The 23,061-nt window shown below is 38.1% G+C and overlaps 1 protein-coding gene across 5 annotated transcripts in view; it reads right to left on the bottom strand.

Moving 5' to 3' along the window:
* phactr1.S (phosphatase and actin regulator 1 S homeolog) overlaps nt 1-23,061 on the bottom strand; it is a 178,900-nt gene that overhangs the window by 50,332 nt on the left and 105,507 nt on the right. For 2 of the 5 annotated variants that reach the window (XM_041567747.1, XM_041567749.1), the window contains one exon: nt 7,800-7,964. In XM_041567747.1, the coding sequence (XP_041423681.1) occupies nt 7,800-7,964 (165 nt within the window). The other 3 variants (XM_041567748.1, XM_041567746.1, XM_041567750.1) reach the window with 3 other exon arrangements.

The following is a 23,061-nucleotide window of genomic DNA, read 5'->3' as shown; positions in this document are numbered from 1 at the left end:
GAAAAGTTACCTACAGGTCATGTTGATCATGTTTCAACGAAGGAGCTGCTTTTGTAAGCAATTGTTACTTGAAGTTCTTTAACCTGACTCAAACTGTAAGTTAGAATTTTTAATGCACACTAGTGTTGCACAAATGAGCACAAAAGGTCTGCCCCTCATAGAGGAACATGCAGGATCAGTTAGGTAATGTAAAAGCATTGGCAAAACTTTTATGGCAAAAGTATAACTAGCATGCAAAGACAGTGTTATGATAGATGTAAAAAAAAGATGAATTTCTGGTGTCAGTAGCTTTTTAAACCCATAACTGCCAGCAATGGAAGTTTTGTGTTACAAAATGACAGCAGTATTGATTCTACATTTCCACATTGTAGTCTAATCTAGTCTTATTCATGAAAAAAAATGTGTTGGTACTAGATAGGAGAGTTAAAGGGTTAAATGGAAAGGTCTTACACCATTTTAGTGCTTAAAAGCCCTAGCAAAAGCATGGTCATGCATTTGCCATTGCGATCAGACAAATAGCATGTTACTGCCTATAAAGCTAACAAGCTGGCTGGGGCCATGAACATGAAGCTAAATTATTCATATTCAATTCTGCATTGAGCTGGTGCAATTCTACAACTCCTTTATACACCAGAATGTGAGTGAAATAGTGAAATTGCACTTGCTCACACAAATGAGCCCTTCAAGTTTTTGAGTACTGGATTTTGGCTGAATAAACAAATGTCCATACATAGTTCTACTCATTTGAGTCCATTCATTGCACAGTCCAACGTATAAAACTGTAAAGTAATATCTTTTCCATATGCTGAACATCTGTTAAACCCGATGAGAGACAACTCACCAAAGTCACTTGGGGATAATGCAACAGATAATGGGTAAAACCTCTTCCAACTGATATTATAAATGTTTTGTGTTTGAATGATCGACAACAACCTTTAAATGACCTTGTTAGAAAATAAAGTAGAGACTCATGCTACTTTTATTAACCATTTAGCTCTGCAGCCATCAAACAGGAATGACCACATGGCTGCACAACCTCAGCCATGTACAGTTAAACAAATTAAAACTTGAATGCCAGAAATACAGCTTCAGGTGGGACACAAGCTTGTGATTTGGGAACTAAAACAGCTAAAGTTATTTCAGCTGGTCCATCCTTGTAATTTTTTTAGGAATTGAAACAAATTGAAACTAACTCTTTCTTCAATTAGACTGCAACATAGAACTCAAATTCAAGAAAACCTGGCTTTGCAAAACGCTCCGTATCATGATTTTAGATTCTAGACATCATGCACCACATATGAAAAAGTTATGTTATCAAAAAGTTAGAATTAGAAAGACAAAGCAATGTTCATGCTTTGTGACTCAGAATGCCTGAAGTGATGGTGATTAACACTAGTACAGATTAAACCAACATCAACAAAGGGTTTCTCTAAGAATAACTGAAGCACTATGAACTATAGGAATACTGTTAATAACAATAAATGGCCAAGCACTATGAACTATAGGAATCCTGTTAATAACAGTAAATGGCCAACACTTTTTTAAAGTGTCTTTTTCTGTTCCTCAACTCCACCTTTAGGTATCTACCCACTACAGAACCCTTAGTGCAAAGCTGATGAAGCTGAATACATGTACAAATTATTTTAGCTTATAAATACATTGTGCTGTGGTGGTGTGCACCTCCAGCACAAATGATGGACTACAACTGGTCTATGGTAATACCAATGGGATTGGTGAGGGTAGATAAGGAAGCAAACCTGGCCATTGATTATAGCAAAAGTGATAATATTCCTATCATTAATAAGGGCATGGACAAGAATATGTTTGAGGCACCAATACACTCCTATATACTAAATGGTTTGTATCTTCTGCCAATAAAGTGACATCCATTGGAAAAAGGACACTATGGTACAGGATCCCTTAAAAGCTAGAGAAGAATAAAATATCATGACTAAATTCAAAAGGGATCATATTGCACATATTGAATTCATATTACTGCTATAACATCTTCAGGAATTGCATCTTAAGTATGCACAAAAAAATACATGCGGATCATTTCCAGATGATAATCTTAACTGCTAACAAAACTCTAGAAAATACAATATAAAATGTAACTGTATGATTGAAAATAGTACAAATACCCAATGTGCAAATTAACGTAACTAACATTCTTTTTGCTCTATAATTTTTTTATTTTGGGGATATTGTTCCCGCATGGTATCCGAAAGAAGAATCACAGCAAAGGGCATAACACTCAACCGTATTTGTTTTCTTTTAATAATAAAAACGGTCTGGCGGTAATATTTTAATACTGTAGTATGTATATTCTAACTTTTTTATTATTTTAGATCATGGTAGTTATCAGACAGATGTGCTATTCATGCTTTTGGTTTGATTTTTGGAGTTTGCAAAGCAACGGACAAATCAGAAAAGGTTTGTTGCAAACATTAAACCCATGGTTCCTACTCCAGTTTATAGTGTATAGAAAAAGTACAAAGGATATGGGGTTCGGCCGAATCTGAAAATAGGGAATTCAGTGCATCCCTAGCTGTTACCATGTTAGGGCTTTGAATGGAGGAAGTATGTTCCCGATAACTGAAATGTGAAATTTAACGATTCCTGACTGTGTGAAAAGCAGGTTTTAATTAAAACCAAGTCTGCCACCTATGCTGAGCAGAGTAGCACTGAATAACAATAACCATTGTAAATTTTTTCATAAATGAAAATTAATTTAGCTAGGAGTGTATTAATTTATAACCATATTATGCATAATTAGGTTATGTATTGTACTGTCATGATCAGGTTAATCTTCAGTGGGATGCTACCCTGTGTGATATTAGCTTACTTGCCTCCTCCCCCTTTGAAATTTTTTCAGCGGATACCCATGGCCAAAACTGATGTAGCAAAGGGCAGAGAGATCCACAAAGCAGATTTACAACCAAATAAAACATCTGGGTGTGAAAATGTAGACCTAGCCAGAAGACTCATAGTTGTTATTTCTGCCAAAATTTTCTATATTTCATACAGAAAGAACATAAATAAATAGCGCTGCACAGCTAACTAAATGTTACCTTCTGATTGGTTGCAGTTGTTAATTAGACCTGGGACGCACCTGTGCATTTTATGGTTTATTAAATTATCCAAAAACAAAGCTTCTTTTTGCACATTAAGGCAAAAAAGAAAAACCCTGTCACCTATCATTTAATAAAAGCATCTACTCCATAAACAAATAAAACATATAAACCAAATCACAAGATGTTGAACGGTTTAAAAAAACATAAAACACAAAAGCATAACATTTACAACCAGTACAAAGAATCCTGAGGAGACCAAAGGCTACCACAATGCCTGGATTTATTCTGCATAGCATTCTTTGTGCTTAGATGAAATTTATGAGGTGGAACCTTTATGGTATTATTGCATTAAAATCAGAAAAACAGATGGATATGCAATTAGCATGATATAAACTGCCTCATTAAACCCTTCTTTCCTAGCACATAAGAAATATTTACATGCCCTATTCCCAAATGTTCACTAAAGCTGCATGATGTTTTTGGCAAAGGGATTTCTTCTAAAAAAAAATCTTTCTTTCATCAGTTTTTACAGTCCGTGATTCCCCACTCACAGCTCCGTGACACAACTCCGAATAGGTTGGTAAAATATCCCATCATGACTATTACAGCTGCAGTAACACTGATACTCAATCACAAGTCCTCTGTTGAGTTGCAAACTGCTTCTGGAAGCAATGTCACTATAAGAACCCGTCATTGGTAACATACATTTTGTATTGGTGGGCAACAGCATAAGTCTAATGTCTCCATGTGCAATGCCAAGCAACAACTAGATGAGTATGGGTTTAGCGAATGCAATTAAAACTTATAATGAATTTGTAAAACAGCATATAGTATAGCCATATTGTACAGCAATGGTGTCATTAAATACTACTGGGCCCTACAGCAAATTCAGTTTAGGGCCACAAAACTAAGTTGACCTAATCTATGAAGACACAGAAACATAGTAAAATCTATCTACTCTATGATGGGATATTGAAAATGCTCATTAATTTGGGTCTCACTGGGCCCCTTTACACTGCTGGGCCCCCTGCAACCCCCTGCAGGGTCTGCTTCCTCTGTAGTTACGCCTGTGTTTTACAGGTATGGGATCCTTTATCTGGAAACCTGTTATCGAGAAAGCTCTGAATTAAAAAAAGGCAGTCTCCCATAGAATTCATTTTATACAAATAATCCAAACTTTTAAAAATGATTTAATTTCCTTTTAACAGGTACCTAGGTGTGACCATAAAATAGGCGTGGTCATGGTCAAACTTTTCACCCCAGGAGGTATGGCATTTTGAATGTGCTACTTTGAGGCTTAAAAAAGGTAAATCTATTCTTTAAATGTCATTAAAGGGGTTGTTCACCTTCCAAACACTTTTTTCAATTCATTTGTTTTTAGATTGTTCCCCAGAAATAAAGACTTTTTTCAATTACTTTCCATTATTTATTTTTTAAGTTTTTTCCAAAATCTAAGTTTATAGTTGAATGTCCCTGTCTCTGGTGTTTGAGTCTGGCAGCTCAGTAATTCAGGTGCAGAGTCTAAACTGTTAAAATTTTGCAACATTTAGTTGATACATTTCTCAGCAGCATCTCTGGAGTAACAGCAACAATTGTATCAATTCTAACAGCTGCCTGAAACCCAGAGATTCTGCTCAGCAGGGACAAAGATAAGAAATGTATCAACTAAATGTATCAATTTAGAGCAGTTTACAGGATCGGCGACCCCCCTCCCAGAGCTGCTTCAGAAGGAGAGAAATGACAATTTACACTTCAATATTAGAAAAACCGTCACACATAGAAAATAGAAAGTCATTGGAAAAAGTCGTTATTTCTGGTGATCTATCTGAAAACAACTAGTTTTGGAAGGTGAACTACCCTTTAAAGCACCAGGATATACTTATATATAATACAAACCCAGTACATTTAACTAGTGTTCTACATCAGATATATTTGAAAACTGCTCCTCCCTCCTAGACCCTGTATAGAAATGATCTAGTCAAGTTTAGAAAGAACCTGGTCAGACTGTAAACACAAATACTAACACAGTTAAACTCCCTGTAAAACATTTTGGAAAATTTTGGAAAAAGAATACCCACCCATACCCTGCACACAGTGCAGAAAACCCCTTCTTTTTCAGCTGCTTTTTAAAAGTGACTGCAGATTTACAACAGGACACCAAAGTGTTCTATAGAGTCAAATTTAGAAAGGACTTCTCTCTAGGGATATGTATAGCTTTGTTGTATTTGACAAATCACAGAAAATGTTCTCTTTTTTGTCATTGTATCTGCACACAAACACACATAACATCCTCTGATTAGTTTAAGTAGCATTTATAAGCCGTTTATGCAATAACGATAGACAGGAGGGGATGCAGGTATTGGCACTGGCCTAGCCACACGCCAGCAATGAATCCAGCAATAAAGAAAGCCGATACCTACTTATGCATCAAACGGGGTGATCCCAAGCTTTATTCCATGGTGCTCTCAACACTGTTCACAAGATCAAACGTTTCGGGACCAGCATGGCCCTTCATCACTGATAAGGAGGTATCAGCTTTCTTTATTGCTGGATTTATAAGCCGTTTACCATGCACTGGGTAAAAATTCTAACTCTTTTTCTAAAAAATTCTAATTCTAATTCTTTAGAGCAATTCTAAAATTGTATTCTATGATTAACAATTAAAATTGTATTCTATGATTAACTGCTTTGTAGCCAAGGGGCAGCTATACATTCTGATTTTGGCCAAGTGCTGACATAGCAGACAGCTTATGTTTAATATAATGGCTTAGTTCCTACACACATACAAATGTAATTTCATGGTGCTACTTGTCCTTTAACTCTAGTTTCATTACAAATAATTGAAGGGAATGATATGGCCTCCAGCTTGTCATTTCTTTATAAGGCATGCTTTTTAATACACTGTAATTTGACCTTCAAATATCAGTATAGTAGGTAATCACAAGATAGCAAAAACTGAACAGCACAGGAATAAAAAAACCTGGCCACACTTATAGCCAATACTGAACAAAACCAAATAGAAAGGGAGTAAAGCCAGCTCTAGTAAAGATCTAGATACAGTGACAGAACTAAGCTCAGCACCTGGTGTGCAGAATGAGTACCTGTATATAGTAGTTTTGTGGGGCTTATCATACAACATTATTTGCCATACAAGGTGCCAAGTCAGTATTGTTGCGGGAAAAACTATAAACAGCATTGTTTTCTCCCACTTATACGTTAAATGCTGGGCAAATTTGCATTGGTGCAGTAACTGATGGCAACTAATCAATTTGTACTGGAATTGCTCTATGTGCAGCAATCTGAACAAAGGTAAAATATATGCCCAGTGTTGTTAACACTTACTTGTCTTTCTCCAGGTAACCTCCTGCCTAAGGGGTGCAGCAATTTTGCATGGCTGAATATTTATGAGCTCAGTCTCTAATGCATCCTTCAATGTACACTAGGTTTTATGTAACCACATTAAAATGAAATGGATTAGAAATCAGTATCAGTATATTCCAATGTAGTCTGCAGGTGAGCTGCAAGCAAAATATAGTGTGAATCACACTGAGTTTTATCATCCATATGTACAACAGCTGTGAGTTTTTTTGGCCTATGAACATCCTTTATTTTCCCTTCAACCTGTAATATAAAATGAAGCATCTTGAAATGGATGTCTGTATTATACAAACAACCAACTGTAATGCAATCATTAAATAGACTTCTGTAACAGTTATGCAAAGGAAACACCTCCAAATGTAAAATTCTACAAGTGGGACCAGGTCAAATTATGATACAATGAAATTCAAATTTCCCTTCGTAATGCATCTTAAATAAAAACCAATTCAACATACAGGACATATTACAGTAGAATATGAAGAATGTGAAGGAACAATCCATGAAATATATTAGACAGAAATCATGTAATTTGCCTTTCAGAAGTCAAGAAGTCATACATATTAAATATTATCCAGGACAAGGAAAACAGCACGTAGGACTGGCCAGATATGGGATGACTTTGACGTAGTTGGCCAGCTTAAATATATTGCAATATATGGACAAACAATCCCTGTTTTGTTTAAAGGGTAAGCCATTTTTCAGTAGCAGTATGAACAAAATGTCTCTGTTTTAAATATATTGATAATGGGTTGAGTGCAGAGGACCTCTTATATTTGTCTATATGTATTTTGTGGTCACAGCCTATTTGCAACCCCGCCTAATGGTTTTAAAAATTAGTGATGAGCACAACTTTCCCTTGTTTGTTATGGAAAACAGCATAGCATACAACGTATTTAGAGGAATTTTAACCCACATGTCCCGCCATTTAATTACAGTTCCCATGCTAGGAGCATCTATACAACTAGAGGGTCACAGATTGGTCTTGCTGAATGATTATAACCAACAAATCAGAGGATGCATTCCTTCATGTTGAATGAAGTTTCAGAGGCCAGTGTATAAATATTAAAACATATGAGCCAACATAAAAAAATAATACTAATACATCGAGGGGAAAATGCCCATATTTTCCAAGTACTTTAATCTACAACATACAGCCATATTATTTGCAAGTAATACTGTTAACTTTCTGTGCTGACAGAAGCTCTAAATTACATTTAATAAGTGCAGCTGGATAGAATCCCTGCGGATAATATTTTCCACTGTAATACAATTTCTTGGAGGCTTCATTTTGTGGTTATGGCTGCCGTTCAGCTATAAGGACCCAGATGCATTTATATATAAACATACCTGCAGATGTCTGCTTGAACTTTTCACTTTTCTTTTTCCTCCACTTCCAAGGCTTGAAAAGTCTTCCTAAAGTGGCAAATTTACTCCTCCGTCTAATTGGTGGAGTGTGGGTCCCTGGGACTAAAGAGTCGGATCGCATAGCAGCCAGCCTTTCCACCTCTTCAGCTGTGGATGGAAACAAAAGCACTGTAAGAGAGGGCTTCACAGGTAGCTCCCTGTTAATATGGCAGTAGAAAGAAAGGTTAAAGGACTTTAATTTCAACAGCCTTTCCAAGAAACAATGAAAATCCCTACAAATGAAATCACCAACCAGTCAGTTGTGGTGCCTTTGGGATAAAAACACTAATTTCCTCATGAGAATTCCATCCCTCCAGTTTAATTTAGTTTGGTATGTCATACTTTATAATGCAAGAGGGAGTAAAGAAGTGCTGACTGTTTTAGGGAGGGAAGAGCCATGGAATGCAGAGAAATATAGAGACTGACATTGAGAGGTCAGAGTATGTTCACTGCAGAAAAATCTGACATCACAGATGCTACCAATACATTTAGATTAGTTGTTAGCAAAGGTTTACAAATAAAGCTAAACAATTCAAACCCATCACCCAGACAATAATAATAATGTAGAGGAACAAATCCATCAACTGTGCCACCTACAGTTCTTCTACTGTCCCACTAATAAGGCTAGTGATGTAAAAAATATTCATATTGATTGCATTTATGTGTATGAGTTCTTAATATCCAACAATCTCAGGTCACCAGCCATCAGATTACACATCATTGTGCTCAGTTCTATTAATTGTTTTCAAGGTCAAGCTTCTTTCACAATTTCTTATGCAGAAGTCTATAAAGGGACACGATTCATTCACTGTAAGCTCACATCAGGTCATACTGAAAGTTCCGTAATGCAAAATGGATATACTTATACATCTATATATTATACATGTATTTAGTAATTTTTTGGAGAACCCTACATCAAGTGATGTCTGTTGTAATCGGTTAGATCTGTGCATGTCCCAATCAAACTGTATTGTTCCAATTAAAACTACTGCATCTTTCATTGGCTCTGAACCTCATTCAGTTTCTGATTTGTAAATCAAATTCATGCAGAATGCACACTAAGGTACAGGGGAACACTATAAGGGCTGCACACCAACAAGAAGACATGCAGGATCCCTACCGTACTCCAGACTTAACTCTCAGTCACTGTTATTACATCAAAATTAAGTGTCATAATGAATTTTACAGAACAAGCAGGATGGTAAAAACAAAATACCTCTTTATCAGCACTGCTGGGCAACAGTATGGGAAGCAGCAAGGTAGCAACGACCAGGTAAGAAGACAAAAGGGGAGGACAATTTGCTAGCGAACGAGACATCACACCCTATCGCCAGGCGACTCTTCGCTCTGTCGAGCGGTTATCACTCCACAAATTCGCTAAGATGCGAATTTTACTGAACGTTAACTATTTCGCCAGAGTTAACTTTGCCACCTCAGACCAGGCGAACGAAACATCTTCGTCAATCTCAGTGACATCATATCCTGTATGCCGAAAATTCATTAAATTTGTAAAAAACGCTGGCGACTTTTCTTTTTTTTAATGGGGGGATTGCCTTTTACAAGTCCGAAATATTAAAGATTTATTTGTGTACACTTTTCTTAAACTAATTTGAGGGGCATGCCACATTTATATAAGGGAGGGCTCATGTCTGGGGCATTAGAGGATCTATTCTGCCTTTATTATGGCTCATTGGACATGTGATTGAAAAAGTGGCCACTTTCAAGCATTTGCACCAACATTACTAATTAAGACTTCCGTCCATATGACTTTTAGGTACCTGTCCTATTCAAATTAACCTAAGCGTAAGAGTACTAACGAAGTTTCGCTAGGCAGATATAAACGGTATCGAAAATTCGCTATGAATTGCGTGCCCAGCCGATGTAACGGTAGCGAAAATTCGCCAGTGTTCAGCTGCTGAGCTCATTTTACTAAATTATTGTAGTGGGAACGAATTTGCACCTGGCGAAGTGGCACAGAATGTGGCAAAGCAGTGGCTGGTGAAAATTCGCCCTTTAGTTAATTTGCTCTAAAGCATCTAATCTGGAGGATTCCATGTACATAAAAATAGTCATAGGACACGCCACAGAAAAGAAGAGATCCACAATCTCAAATAATAAACTACAATAAAACATTAGCTAAGAAAATATCTTATCATCATAGTTTATTTTTAAACACTTTCCATACAGTTCTTTAATACAACGGGGAAAAGAAAAAAATGGCTACAAACGCAAACAAATCAAGATCTCATAAATGGTAGCTCATGGGAGATTTCAATTACAGGGCTTAGAATAGCACTACAATTAGATTTCTTACAGTACTTACATCTCTGAGGCTCAACTTTAAACCCTTGTATCATACCTTTCATCATTTCCAATATAAAACTTGATACAGGTCTATAACTTCCAGGTGGCTTGTAAGCGATATTAGTATAAAACTAATCAAAGTGTTGTCCAAACAACTAAATAGTCTACTGTATGAGTCCAGAAGTTGCAGGTACCTGAAAGAGAGTATCCTTATGAATACAAGTAGGAGCAGAGTGCTGCTCATACTCTACATTTTGATTTTGCCAGGCTTCCAATAAGCATCTGTTTGATGTACAGGGTTGGCAATAGGTGGTTGCCTATGGTGGACCAATACCCAACCCCTTCAAGGGCCCAATTTATTGAAAATATTTAAATACTGGAAATCAGTGCAGACAGAAGCTGACATGTGATGTGGGCTCTGGGCACCAGACCTTCACATTGACCCAGACTTTTGCATCAAAGAGGTTACAAATGTCCCAGCACATTATAAAAACATTGTTCATCTTTATGGTGGAACTTGTCAGGATGCACAATGCTTGGTCATAGAGGTCTTGAGTGCTGGCTAATACTTTAGGGCAAATATTTTAAATATGAACTAATTTTTCAGTATTTGTCTCTGAAATGGGGACTGAAACTAGAGCCCTTCATTATCTGGTTTAAACCCTTATCTGAACTGCAGTCATGCAATTTCCACTGGTGTCCTAGTAACACAAACAATTCTTTATTTTGCACTGATTCATCTTTTTTCTGTGATAGTAAGCCAGTTTTTTTTTTAACGTGGTGGTAACTAACCAAGCATTAATGCTTGTTAATAAAATAATCCTCTTGTTTTTTTTTTTTTAAAGTTGAAATGTTTACTTTTAAGGTTTTATGGGTATGGGCACACCTGGAGATTCGGGGAGACTTACTGCTTCCCCGTGTCTTCCATCTGCTTTAATGAAAAAACGCCTGCGCCAATGCACTCGCGACGCTTCGACTTCAGAAATAGAATTTGAATATGCAAATTAGGGGTGGGATGGGGAAAACATTTTTTACTTCCTTATTTTGTGACAAAAAGTCACACGATTTCCCTTTGCATATGCAAATTAGGATTAGGATTCGATCCAACTGGGCAGAAGGATCCTGGATTCGGTGCATCCCGAAGATATATATATCTTATTTGCCACTTATTTTCCCCCATTCCACGAAAAGGACAAATACAACATCAACATATGCAACTGGATGCTTCCAAAACTGTGTGCTAGGTTTCCACTCTCACACATTCTGTGAACAGAAAAAGTATACTACATGTGCTTGGGATCAACAATCCCACTATCCACAATTATTTTGTTTCATAGTTAGAAAAAAAGGCACCAGAAGCATCTTATATATGGCCTCACAATGAACAGCTTTTATGATACAGTAGTACATCATTATTTTAATAGTGTCCAGTCCAGCTACATGCCTGTCAAATAAAAATCTACAAGCAATTTTTTTTAAAAATAATGACACTATCAATCTAACACTTTCAGTAAGATAGCTTTAGAGAGAAATTGCCACCCTGACATAATGTGGTGAATAACAGACATAGATAAGGAGGTTGCAGTTTGTGGATGCAATAAAAAAACCAACATTACGTTCACTAAATAAAATTCAATGTTCTGCCTTACTGGTACACAAACTATATTATTTATCCCTTCAAATGTATGCAGTGAATTGTGTTATTGCTGCATAATAACATTCATGTTGCAGGGCTTTCTTGTCTATAATTTTTTTTACATCCATTTATATGTAATGCCAAGCCTATATCTAGATAACCATACTGTCTCGCTTATAATCCTTACCTACTACTAAAACGGATTGTTATTATTGCCATAAGTTAGAACTGTTGGAAAAAAAAACATATTTTTGGTGGTGAAACGAGGGGCCAGTGCAAAATTATTTTGGGGGCCCCTTTTTCATTGTCAAACACCAATGCCCCTACTTACTATCAGTTCCTTCATCACACCATTTCAATGCATCCATAAGCCTCTGGTATGTCTTACTCTGCATTGGCCCCTATAAGTTATTATTCTTTGACGCTCAGGAGAGAGGATCATCACTGCACCACTTGTAGTATAATCGTATTCTTCCTAGTATAGTGGAGGCATCAGCTAGGAAAGGTCTATTAACTTTAGAAAGGGCTACATCTATACACTTTTCCTAGCTGATGCCTTCCACTGCATTAGGCCCAATATGAAAATATATTTTTGAGGTTAGAGAGAAGATGGTGAAATAAAGTTTTATTTACGCTTTTGACTGCAAAAGGAATACAATAGTTTAGGCATAACTATATCACAGAGACATACTATTGGCAAGAATTCAGCAGCAATAAGCATTTATTCAGTGTATTTCAGCCACTATATCTTTTGATGGATGCACCCTAGCTATTCCTTCGCCTCTTGCCAATATATAAACCAAGCACATATGCATTTCTGTCATAAATGCATATGAATTCATAAAAAATGAAAATGCATAACAGACTGCAAGTAACAGACGGTGACTATTTGTTTAGCTTTGTAATTATATACCCATGGATATGGAGAACATAAATTTTGGTATCAATCAAAAAAGAAAAAGCTAGTAAATGTGAGATTTGGCAATGATACAATCCTTTGTTTGATGCACTTGGAAATACATAGAACATCACCTGAGTTAAAGATGAGAGAAAATTGAAACTTAATTGAGTGTGTCTTTCTGGATTCTCTTCAAGTGACCTTAGAGCTATACTAAATTTCATACATGAAAGAAAGTACATTTTTCTTTTAGCCTATACATTTCAGTTCATGATCCACTCAGTACTGAAGTGACCCCTGGAATGTGACATGCTGAGAGGAAATAAACTCAATGGTATACTGTGTAACAGCTAGATGCATCAACAAACATAGCAAAAGAGAACATCAGCCAAAATCGTATTAATTGAAATTAATTGAAAAGATCCCATTAGATTAAAATATGACCACAATTGGGTAAGAACAATACCAATGCTACGGTCAGCAGAAAAGAGAGAGGATATAATGAAACATATGAAGGTGGAGTTGTCCCAAAACTAACTGCCTGTTGTTTTCTAAGTCTGGGACACCACAAAGAGGAAGGCAGCGTTTCGCTTAATAGCTTTCTCATTTCGCCTTGAGAAAGCTATTAAGCAAAACGCGCGTTGGCGAGTCGCTCAAATCCTGTATTTTAAATATTGTTTCCTGGTGCTTTTACTGGGATTGGATTTAATCCTTACTGCTACGGTCTTTTTTTATCTCAAACATCATCCTTCCATTCTAAGGGGCCGGTGATTTGTGGCTTATTAGGGTCAACTTAGTCTCTTTAAGATCAGGGCAAGTTAATATACCAAGGCCACAGTCTCGGTTACCCTGTCCTGCCTTCCTCTTTGTGGTGTCCCAGACTTAGAAAACAACAGGCAGTTAGTTTTGGGACAACTCCACCTTCTTATGTTTCATTATATCCTCTCTCTTTTCTGCTGACCGTAGCATTGGTATTGTTCTTACCCAATTGTGGTCATATTTTAATCTAATGGGATCTTTTCAATTAATTTAATTTCCAGCATTCTTTATATAAATACTAGCACTTGATTAATTTAATATACTTTTCCTATGTGTTTTTAATAATCCTCACTTAATTTAAAGCACTTTTCCCAATTAATTGCACTCCTTTGATGAACTTTGTCATTTTATCTTTTTATCTTTTTCTGGTTGAGTTCAACCATGAATTGTTATTTAATGTGAGAGTGATAATTGGTTAAACCACTCAATGGATATTATGCACTAATTGGCACTTTATAGTATTTATGAATTATTCTAAAATCAAGTAGTTGATCAATTAACTAATTAATTGATTAGGCACTCTTTTCACCTTAACTTATTTATTTAATTAATTTATTTAAATCCTAAGAGATTTAACGTATGCTGGATATTGATTAGGTTGTTACCTACGGGGTACTTTTTTCTTTATAATTTTGAGCATTTTTTGACTTTCTGACGGTTGTCAGCCCTCGTGTGTAACCTTTGAGATCCTGTTTATTTTGGGAGTTAAGAGTTCCTTTTCCTGTTTTAATTTTCCTGCGTCAACAAGCCATCATCAACAAGATGGAATTTTTAAACCTGCACTATTATCAGAATAATTTTGTTGACAGATATTGGATGTGTAGGGTCCCATACATGGGCTCATAAGCTGCTGACAGATCCTGTATGGATCATGTATGGCCTAAACTGACTGTTAGAGGTGCTGTACCATGTATCAATACAGTGCTGCCTAACTTTTTACAGTGTAAAGTTCTATTTTTCACTTTCTAAAGCAGCTCTGAGGGGGGTTGTCAATAATTTACCTGTTTAAATTGATACATTTGTTATTTTTGGCCCTGCGTAGCAGAATTCCTGAGTTTCATTAATAATATGACATTCTCCACTGGTGTGTTTCAACTGGGGCACAATCAGCAAGAACAGTTTCTGCCATGTCCCTTTCACTTGAATGGGAAATTCCAAAACTATTATTGGTGCTTTTTAGCCCAAAATACCCTAACTTATGATCAGCAAGATCATAGGTTTCTAATTCAAATGAATGGGATGCAGCAGTAGAAATTGCCAGGCACTTCACCACGGACTAAAAAAGGCTGGCAAAGTATAAATGTGACATATCCAAAGGGTTCAAAATTGTGCAGTGAGTTTTTTAAAGGAGTGGTTAACCTTCAAATTAACTTTTAGTATTACATATATTCTATTTTTGTTTAGCAAATCTCCAGTTTGGAATTTCAACAGCTTTCTGGTTGCTAGGGTACAGTTTAGCCATAGCAACCAGATAGTGATTTTAGTGAGAGACTGGAATATGAATAGCAAAGGGCCTGAATAGAAAGATGTGATAAATAGTTACCATACCAATAAAACTGTAGCCTCAAAAAGTAATAGTGTTTTAATTGATGGGGTCAGCGTAACCCATTTGACAGCTTGCTAATTATGACAATACTATTTCCCATATGATCCTAGAACATTTGAATCCATTCAAGGCCGAAATCATAACTGGTGCCCTCTTTCAGCCAAGCAGTTAAAGACCCGTGGTGCTGCCAGCTCCTAGCTAGAACAGAGTTCATTACACATTCTGTTTTCATGTAAAATTACTTGTTTATATGTCCATTCTATAGGGAAGCTGGCAATCCTTGTTCTACATTTATCTAATTTCTAAAATGAATCCTTATCTCTTAATACTGTTGCAAAATCCAAATGTCAGAATCCAAATATTTCCTTTTTTTGGCTTACAAATTAATGACTTCTTAAAGGAAACATGTTGCAAATATCTTCATGGTAATAGTCTTTTTTATTCACGAATTAACCCAACTGATACACTTTATAATTTGTGACTCCTGAGAATAAATGAATCATTTTAAACCCTGTCAATCGCTTATGAGTTGCTGTACTGCAAATCTCCATTTAAACCCCCTCCAGCAGGCTGTCTGAAGCAGTTCAGTAAATGAACTATAGTAATAACAAGCCACACTGTGCAAGTGATTAGCCAGATGGTGCCTCACCCTTGTGATTGTTTTAACACCTTTACTTTGGGTTTGGGATTATCCTCACCTTTTAATGAGTAAATCAACAGCAAGGGGACCTCTAGCCAGACTAAACCAAACCATAGGCTATTACCACTACTCTCAGTGTACTGCAACATACTGTCCAGTTCATTTCAACTGCAGGGAAGGAAATCAAGACTTCAAGATTGTGATTGGAGCATCTCTAAAATCAATACTTCCCAGCCCTGCAATCAATGGTATAAAAGCTAGATTTATCATTCCACCTCCAGGAATTATTTTGCTAGATACAGGCAGTATCCGAGTACTCCACATGTCCCCACCGATAAGAGTGAAAGGAGCCCAAACACCGTCCACTGACCTTCATGATTCATCCCCCCCAAAAAATGTCCTTCAGCAAACGTATGCAGATAGTATACAAGTAAATCCGCACCTAACATTCATAATAGTAGTATAATTGGTGCTAACCTTAGAAAAGTGTTAACAGGAACCACGGCACTGTTATGAAATGGTTAAACTCACCCTCATGCTGTGCTTCCTCTCTTTCCACCAGGGTGGGCTCTGGAAGTGAGTGGAGTCAAGTGACAGCCCTGGACACATGTGACCCTGACAATCAGTGATCATAACAGTGTCCAGCCCTTGGCTCACTACTCACCCTATGACAGTTACATTTCTCACAATGCCTACAGACGACCCAGTGCACAAGTACGATGAATAATGGAGAAAGGTAATTATATATCCTTGGAGCACAATCCCACTCCTTTTATATGTATCCAAACACAGGCTGAAACCATTACATGTTTATTTGTTCTTGCCTTGTGGAGTATTGTAGGTTATAAAGAAATTGCAGTTATTATTATTATTATTACACACACTAATAAAATGCCATCAATTTCCACAGCCCTGTACAATCAATGGGTATATAGACTACTAGAAAAACACAATGGATAGCTGATATAAGAGGTAAAGAGGGTCCTGCCCAAAAGAGCAGTTCAGGCATCCCCACAGAGCTGTGCTTTATTGCTTTCTATCATTATTACGCAATAGCAGAATTTCTAACATCCTTAAAGCAGAAGTAGGGCGAGAAAGAGGAGGCTCTGGGATTAGTAGATGGGGGGTCTCAGTGCTGTGTCAAACTAACATGAATAATAGGTGAAACTAGTGGTGCTCTGGACTGGCCTCACCAGCACTCACAAGCAGCAGCAGCACAGCCATAACGCTCACACTGACTGCAGCTAGATGGGAAAGGATAGAGATGAGGCACATTCCAGCCTTCACGTGCTACAGACAATAACAGCGCTACTCACCCTCTCGGGCTTCTTCCCCGCGGCTGCAGTTGCTGCAAATGTGCTTGATCTCTTTGCCTATGTGACAGTGGATGACAAAGGACACGTTGTTGTTGTTGACGGGCTCTTTGAGGGGCTTCATGTTGACTAAATAGAAAGATTTCTTCCTGGGCTTGTCTTGCCTGCCCGTGCCTGGCACTAGTGAGCTCTCCCTGCAGCTAAAGGAAGGCAGAGAGAACATGCCAGGCTGTCTGCTGATGCCACTGCCGGTGCGGGGGAGATTCGCCATCCGTCCCCTCTGCTCTTTGCAGTCATCTCACTCTCTCTCTCTCTCTCTCTCTCTCTCCCTCTCACACACACACTGTAAGGCAGGGGGAGGAGAGCAGCCAGAATCTTACTGACCTCTGTGTAAACTGCTCCTACCAATCCTACCAGCACATCCCACTTTCCATAAGACTTCTCTAGGAATCCAGTCTTTTACCTGCTGCCAAAATCCTAGCCCGACATCAATCGCACAGACAACTCCACCCCCCCTAATAATAATATTGCTTTCTTCTTCCTTCATTCCCGGCTAACCCGCCGCGCCCGCCCACACCACACTGACAAGCGGAACATTTTGGAGATATTTTAGTTTTCTTGGTTAATCCCCTGATCATTTCCTTCCCTTGGCATCACGCTGCCTCCTTCCCATGACGCTCACCATTAACCCTCTCGCTGTCTGTATTCTGTAACAAGCGCTGGTGCCCGGCGATATTCTGCAGCATTATATACGTCAGAAAACACTTACATACACATGCTGCCAATGTTTTTTAACTATTCTCCATTATATACAGTTCCTCGACTTTGTTTTTTGTACGTTATTTATTTAGCCCTCCTTCATGGAAACCAACAGCCAGTAGTTGCCCCCTGAAGCACAAGGGCAAGTCCAAGGTCACAAGGATTGAGCAAAGGACTTGGAGCAGTATATTCTCCTGACACTCAAACAGCCCCCCAACATGTCTGGACTGAGAATTAAAATAGGCCCTGGTATTTCAGGTACACAGAGGCCAAATCAGCCCACAAAGAGGCCCCAGCAGCCCCCCACCACCAGCCCACTAAATACTGACTTTCTAAGGCACCTTATAGCAGCCCCTCTGGCATTTGGCAAAACCCACAGATTGCCAGTCCGGGCCTGGCCCCCAACACTGATCTTTAAATAAAGATGCTGTCTAAAACTGACCAATAAAAGCTGCCCTCTTGTTGGACCAGGGTCAGGCTAGGCGGCAGCTTATTGGCCCCTTTATAAAGCCCATTGACAGGTCTGCCTGTGATTAATATTGGCCAGATATGAAACAACAGGGAAAATGTGAGAATTGGCAGGGGAATGGGAAAATCCAATCTTCCAGACTCAGTGGCATAATAAGAGCAGTGCCCCCCCTGTGAAAATGCCATAGAGAAAGCTGATCCCACCTACCAGGCTGCATGATGACAGGACAGACCCCCTGGGGGTCTGCTTTCTTTATAGTTACGCCACTACCCAGACTACATCAGCATGTTAATGTGATTCTTGTCCAACTGGCCACAATAGGCTCGACTGTATGATCTGTCTTACTCAGCACAACATGTGCCTGGCAAAAGAGTTACCACATTTAATTCCAGCCACATATTGAAACCACATCCTGCATGGCTAGTTAATTCATTTATGTGCATGCTACATGGCTGCACAAAAATCAGTTCTGTCTGCAGCATGCATCTAAACAAATTTATAATTAGCCATGCAGGATGTGGTTTGAATTTGTAGCCTGTATTAGGGCTCTTACACACGGCATTGTTTGCTCCACTCCCCTGCATTCCGCTTTCTTCCGTTCAGCCGCAGGGGAGGGCAGGAGTAGACGCACTCAGTTATTGTCAAGGGGGCTGTACTCACACAGACTCATGTAAACGCAGGTGGGACGCAGCATGTTGCGATCCACCTGTGTTTGGCGCTTACATGCATCTGTACGAGTACAGCCCCCTTGACAATAATTGAGTGTGTTTACTCCTGCGCTGAACAGAAGAAAGCGGAACGCAGGGGAGCGCAGCAAACAATGCCCGTGTATAAGAGCTGTTAAAGGGGTAAAGTGCCAACCCTAGACTCAGGTGATCCAGTTTAAGAAAGTATGTTGGTGCCTTGCTTGCTGAAATGTATCTAGTAATCTAACTCAAGTACAAGTGATCAGCTCTTGCTCTATTTCCTCTTATCTCTTTTATTGAGAGGTACCGTCACCTCCCTTGTCATTGTAAGCAATTGCAGGGCAGTAGTGTTAGGGCAGTGGCAGAAGGGGAGATTAGTCGCGCGCAACTATTTATGAGCAACGACAAATTTTTTGAATATGTCTCTCCAATTGAAATAATTGAAATAGCTGGTGCTATGACCAACATATAGTGTTGTCACCCACAGATGCTCATTAATAGTCGCGGGTGACAAATCTCCCCGTCTGCCACTGCCCTTAGGCTCTTGGAATCATTTGTGGTATACACCCACACCCCCATCACAAGCATTGATACCTGAGCATAACAATAACACATTCTAACATAACAACAACAGCAGTGCACACAGTTATTACACTGGTAAACAAGCTGAAGCTTCAGTTCTGTGGTTAGAATCGAAATGTTCAATAATATTTACAGCTGACTGTGCTAAAAAAGAGCCCTGCAAAGTCACAAGTCTTTATCAGCTGGATCTAGAATGTCACACTTTTGTAAGCACTTCATAATAATAAAATTGCTGTCTGCATAAAAGCTTGTTTTGTGGGATGGTCTCCCAACAAGACCTAAGGAGTCGGTCAGACTGGGCTGGCAAGACAATGGGAAAAAAACTGATGGGCCTGGCCCTTATGGGCCCAGACCCGCTCCCCCAATTGGCTGCCCCCCCAAAAAAACCATATGAGGTGCCACTCACCGGTGTTTGCATATGCGCGGCACCCCTGGAAGTTTGGAACCTGGTGGGCACCCAATGCTCCAGTCAAACCTTGTAAGGAGTTATTTTTGACCCAAGGGCCACAAGAGCCCTAAGGCTAGTGTTAAATGTAGTGTATCTCCAAGTGCAGAGAAAAGCAAGAGTTTATATTTTGGTGCAACAAAGCTGAGCCAATGTATGTATGTGCAGGCATACTGTATCAAGCAGCAGAGGAGCGGATTCTTGGCCTTCGTTTGTTTGCAGGCCGAGATCTGCTACATGGACGTGACCTTTAGTGCTCATTCTGGGAGCACCTGCCCTGGTGTATTGATAGTTATGCCACTGCCTTGTCCTTACTGTCTGCTTTATTGCTTATGTGCTTCTGCTGCCCATATTAAAGGAATAGTTCAGTGTGAAAATAAAAACTGGGTAAATAGATAGGCTGTGCAAAATAAAAAATGTTTCTAATATAGTTAGTTAGCCAAAAATTTAATATATAAAGGCTGGAGTGACTGGATGTCTAATAAAACAGCCAGAATCCAACTTCCTGATTTTCAGCTCTATAACTCTGAGTTAGTCAGCGACTTGAAGGGGGGCCACATGGTACATTTCTGTTCAGTGAGTTTGTAATTGATCCTCAGCATTCAGCTCAGATTCAAAAGCAACAGATATGACCCATGTGGCCCCCCTCAAGTCTCTGATTGGTTACTGCCTGGTAGCCAGGGTAACCAGTCAGTGTAAACCAAGAGAGCTGAAAAGCAGGAAGTAGTGTCCTGACTGACTTGTTATACATCAAATCACTCCAGCCTTTATACGTTACATTTTTGGCTAACTAACTATATTAGAAACATGTTTTATTTTGCACAGACTATCTATTTACCCAGTTTTTATTTTTACACTGAACAATTCCTTTAAAGAGAGCGCCGCCTAAAACAGGCAACATTCCATTCACAGGAAATTCTCCAAAACGGAGAACAGAGGCCTGCAGATATTTGAGCAAAATGCAGAACAACAGATGATTGCAGTTTTCTTAACACTTTGCACAACGCATTGGGCAGCATTGTGAATAACTCGTCCCAGTTTTATCTTATGCCTCCCTGTAGATATGTGTATATATATATATATATATATATATATATATATATATATATATATATATATATATATATATATATATATATATATATTTATATATATGTTACTTTATTTAGTGTATACTCTTTTTTTATTTCTAATGGTACTTTTATTTTACTCTGTTTTTTTTTTATTAAATCTGTTGCATGTTTCTTATGGACAAATCCAGGATCTACCGCACTGTGACTAAGCTGAGGGGGTAAAACATAAACAGTGCAGTAACCCATAGCAAATAGAAGCACATGACTGTGATCAATTTCCTGCTGTTAGACCAGAGATTCTTAACTTATAGGTCATGACCCAAAAATAGGTCACTGCGTTAATTATGGTGGGTGTCCATGATCCCTTTAATACGATTTACATAAATAAATCATGTGCAGAAAAAATTCTCTCAGTTTTAGCCTTATGGAAGCAAACATTTATATTGCATTGTAAGCTCTACAGGACAGAAACCTCCTTTCTCTTGTCTCTTTAACACTTAGCACTTAATATGTACTTTATACATATTTGTATTTATTATTGTAAAGACCCAATTTGTTCTCTTTATTAACTGATCTGCTGTACAGTGCTGCGTACATATGTAACAATATGTAAATAATAAACATTTATGTGCGACTTTACACTAGCATCCAAGTTTGCAATTATGGTGACTGTCAATTTACATAGTTACTATAACAAATATACCAGTTTGAATACTAGGCATTATGGCAGTGACACACATCAAAATCCTTTATTACCACAATCTTGTTAGGGCAAAATCCAGAGGATTGAAATGTGGTGAGCCAATGACAGCCGACCCCTTATGGTGTGTACGTGAGTCACAAGCAATTCAAGTAAACATGTAGAAAGTAACATGGCCACAAACAGGCTCAAACAAGGAGAAACCAAACGCTGAATCTCACAAGAGGGGGAGGTCTGATGATTTGGAGCTAGTGGGAATAGCACAAACCTGGCTACCTCAACCAGAAGGATACAAAAGAAAAATGGTGCAAAAAAAACGCCTGGTTTTAGCAGACATGAATAATTCTCTCAATATTAAAATCCATATTGTTTTAGTCCAATGATTTAATATACATACAGTATATATACTGTATATATAGAGAGAGAGGGGGCGGATGCTGATCTGGATAGTAATAATCTCTGTAAAGCTCTGTGAAATATGTTAGCACTTCATAAAGGGTAATAATAACAACAATATTAAGGCTTATTAGTTCAATTCCATAGTGCACACATGGCATATTGAATTTAGATGAATAAAAAGGTTTAGAAGGATATTTTTACTTTGCTGGGTAACGTATCCCAGTACTTCAATAGTGTAACACACAATGGAATAACTGTTATCAGGAAGATGAATCATGCAGCGGTTCTGTTATTGTTTTGGTATTTTAACAATGTACTATGCACAAAGTACTTAAGGGGAGCATGAAAAGAATGTGAACTATGTAAATAATTTCCATATGACATAATAGTACTTGCATATACTAAGGGGCAAGCCATTATTTTGGATAGAAAATTGAAGCTACACAAATACACACACTATAGAACTTAGAATTTATGAATACTGCTTCTAAAACTGCTGTTGTTCAGAAAGATTTATATTACCTTTGCTTCAAAGGCAAAGGTGGCAAATCGTTCTGCACAATTACAGTAGGCACCTATTGGGTTAATTCAAACCCAAAACTAGTTACAACACATAGGTATAGATTTCCTGGGCCTCGCAGCAAATCAGTGGTAAAAACTTTTCTGTTTTCTGAATTATTATTATGGACTATTAGGGTAAGGGCATATAGAGCATGCAAAAGACAAAACTGAATATACCTTTCAATTAAAAACCATTGTAATTACTGGATCCTTGGCAGTAGAATTGCATGATCACATGACAATGTGGAAGGGAACATTTTTAGATATTTAAAGTTATCTCTAAACTACTTTATATAACTATTCTAAATTAATCTTTAGAATACACAAAAGATTCACCATTCAAAACAACACGACTGTTGGATGGGATGCTGCATT

Source organism: Xenopus laevis, chromosome 6S (assembly GCF_017654675.1).
Source record: "Xenopus laevis strain J_2021 chromosome 6S, Xenopus_laevis_v10.1, whole genome shotgun sequence".
In the NCBI taxonomy this organism is placed as follows: Eukaryota; Metazoa; Chordata; class Amphibia; order Anura; family Pipidae; genus Xenopus; species Xenopus laevis.
The sequence above is the reverse complement of the archived record's forward strand: the minus strand, read 5'-3'. Positions and strand labels throughout refer to the sequence as shown.